Source organism: Manihot esculenta, chromosome 8 (genome assembly GCF_001659605.2).
Source record: "Manihot esculenta cultivar AM560-2 chromosome 8, M.esculenta_v8, whole genome shotgun sequence".
Lineage (NCBI taxonomy): Eukaryota > Viridiplantae > Streptophyta > Magnoliopsida > Malpighiales > Euphorbiaceae > Manihot > Manihot esculenta.
This window is the reverse complement of record NC_035168.2, coordinates 4,112,667-4,114,445: the sequence shown is the minus strand read 5'-3', so window position 1 is coordinate 4,114,445 and position 1,779 is coordinate 4,112,667. Positions and strand designations below refer to the sequence as shown.

The 1,779-nt window shown below is 36.0% G+C and overlaps 1 protein-coding gene across 1 annotated transcript; it reads left to right on the top strand.

Annotated features, from left to right (window-relative positions):
- The first annotated feature begins 226 nt into the window (after window positions 1-226).
- LOC110620289 (putative F-box protein At1g65770) lies at window positions 227-1,779 on the top strand. Its single transcript, XM_021763971.2, has one exon. It carries the CDS (start codon window positions 332-334, stop codon window positions 1,538-1,540), a length of 1,209 nt encoding a protein of 402 aa, XP_021619663.1. The 5' UTR covers window positions 227-331; the 3' UTR covers window positions 1,541-1,779.

The following is a 1,779-nucleotide window of genomic DNA, read 5'->3' as shown; positions in this document are numbered from 1 at the left end:
TTATTAATAAGTTATCATTACAAATAATCTAAATATTTTAAAAAAACTACTAAAACGAGGGAGATTTTATCAAATTAATCTACTTGAGGGAAAAGCTAGTTAATTTAATAATACTAATGTATAATCATTATTTAGAAATTTAAATAAATTTGAGATAAATTTAAATTAAAAATAGAATATAAAATTAAAAATTAAAAAAATATATATCGAATATTCCTTTAGCAGATTGAGAATTTTCCAAGCAGAGGATTGGTTAATATTTTGCTAATCTAGCCAAGAAAATCTGATTAGGGTTTAGCGATTACTAAACTCGAGAAAGATTGAGGGAAAGATGCCAGATGATAGGCAGCCATGGATCGATCTGCCGAAGGAATTGTTGGAAAAGATCGGCGAACACGTTGATTCTCGTGTAGATATTCTCCGGTTGAGGTCAGTTTGTACTTCATGGTGGTCTTCTGTATCACTGCCTTCGTTTGACGAAGAACTTCCTTGTGTTCTCCTCAATCTCCCTTTTCCCCTCGTTATCGATACCATCCTCTCGCGAAACTTGATTTGTCGGATCGAATTAGTTCATCAAAATCCAAACTCTTCAGAATCAAAGCCAAAGGGTTGGTTGACTCAGGTTGGAGAGTCCAAAAGGGGGAAATTGCAGCTTTTGCATCCAGTCTCAGGTTGCCAAATCGAATCCTCTTCAATTTCATTAAACTTGCAAGACTTTCGTTTTATCGAATTAGGTAAAGCATTTAAGCTTAAATTAGCAAATGCAGATGGGTTTTCTCTTTACGGAGTGACAAAAGTTGTTCCATTCCCAATTTCTGCAAGTTGCAAAGAAAACAATGTCGCAATTCTGGCCATTTACGAGGGAGGCAAATTGGGTTACTGGGAATACGGAGATACAGAATGGGAACTTTTGGATGATTGCAATTTTGAATATGATGACATAATTGTGTATAAGAGTCAGTTATATGCTGTTGATAGATCGGGTATTGTTTGGTGGATCAATTCATCATTGAAGGTGATTCAATATTCGCCTATTCTTTATAGTCATGGCAGCCGAAAGACTTTGGTGGAGTCATGTGGAGATCTTTATGTGGTTGATAGGTTTCTTGATGGAGAAAGGATTCAGAGGAACAAGAATAATTATAGAGAATGTTTTGTACTTTATAATAATGATGAACCGACCCATCGTACCAGAATGAAGCTCAAGACAATTGGTATAAGAGTATATAAGCTGGATGAAGAGTGGGGGAGGTGGGAAGAAGTGAAATCCTTAGGCGATCGAGTCTTTGTTTTGGGTATGGATTGTTCTTTCTCAATCTCCTCTGTTGAATTCTATGGAGGAAAATGGAACAGCATTTACTTCACAGATGATGATGAATCAGGATTAAGCTGTGACGATATTGGAATTAATGTGTTCCAATTAGAGGATTGCAGCATTAAGAGACTTGAAAAGTTTCCTGAGTATTCTGAGATATTCTTGCCCCCTCAGCAATGGATTGACACAAAACAAGCTTTTCGAGAAGGATTGCAGATTGCTTAGATGTAGAAATTGTAGCAGTGAAAGAGGATGTATTGCTGAAGAAGAAGAACTCTTTAGTAAGTTCTTCAGAATTGCAAGTGTTCATTGTTCTGTAAGTTTTTGTTAATTCTATTGCCTGGCACTTGCAGAGAGTAAGTTGTCATGAGACTGGCGTTTTCTATGGCTGGCTCTAATTATGAAACACATGCTGAAATCTTATGCTTGTTACTTCTTGTTAATGGCATATAATCTTTTACCCA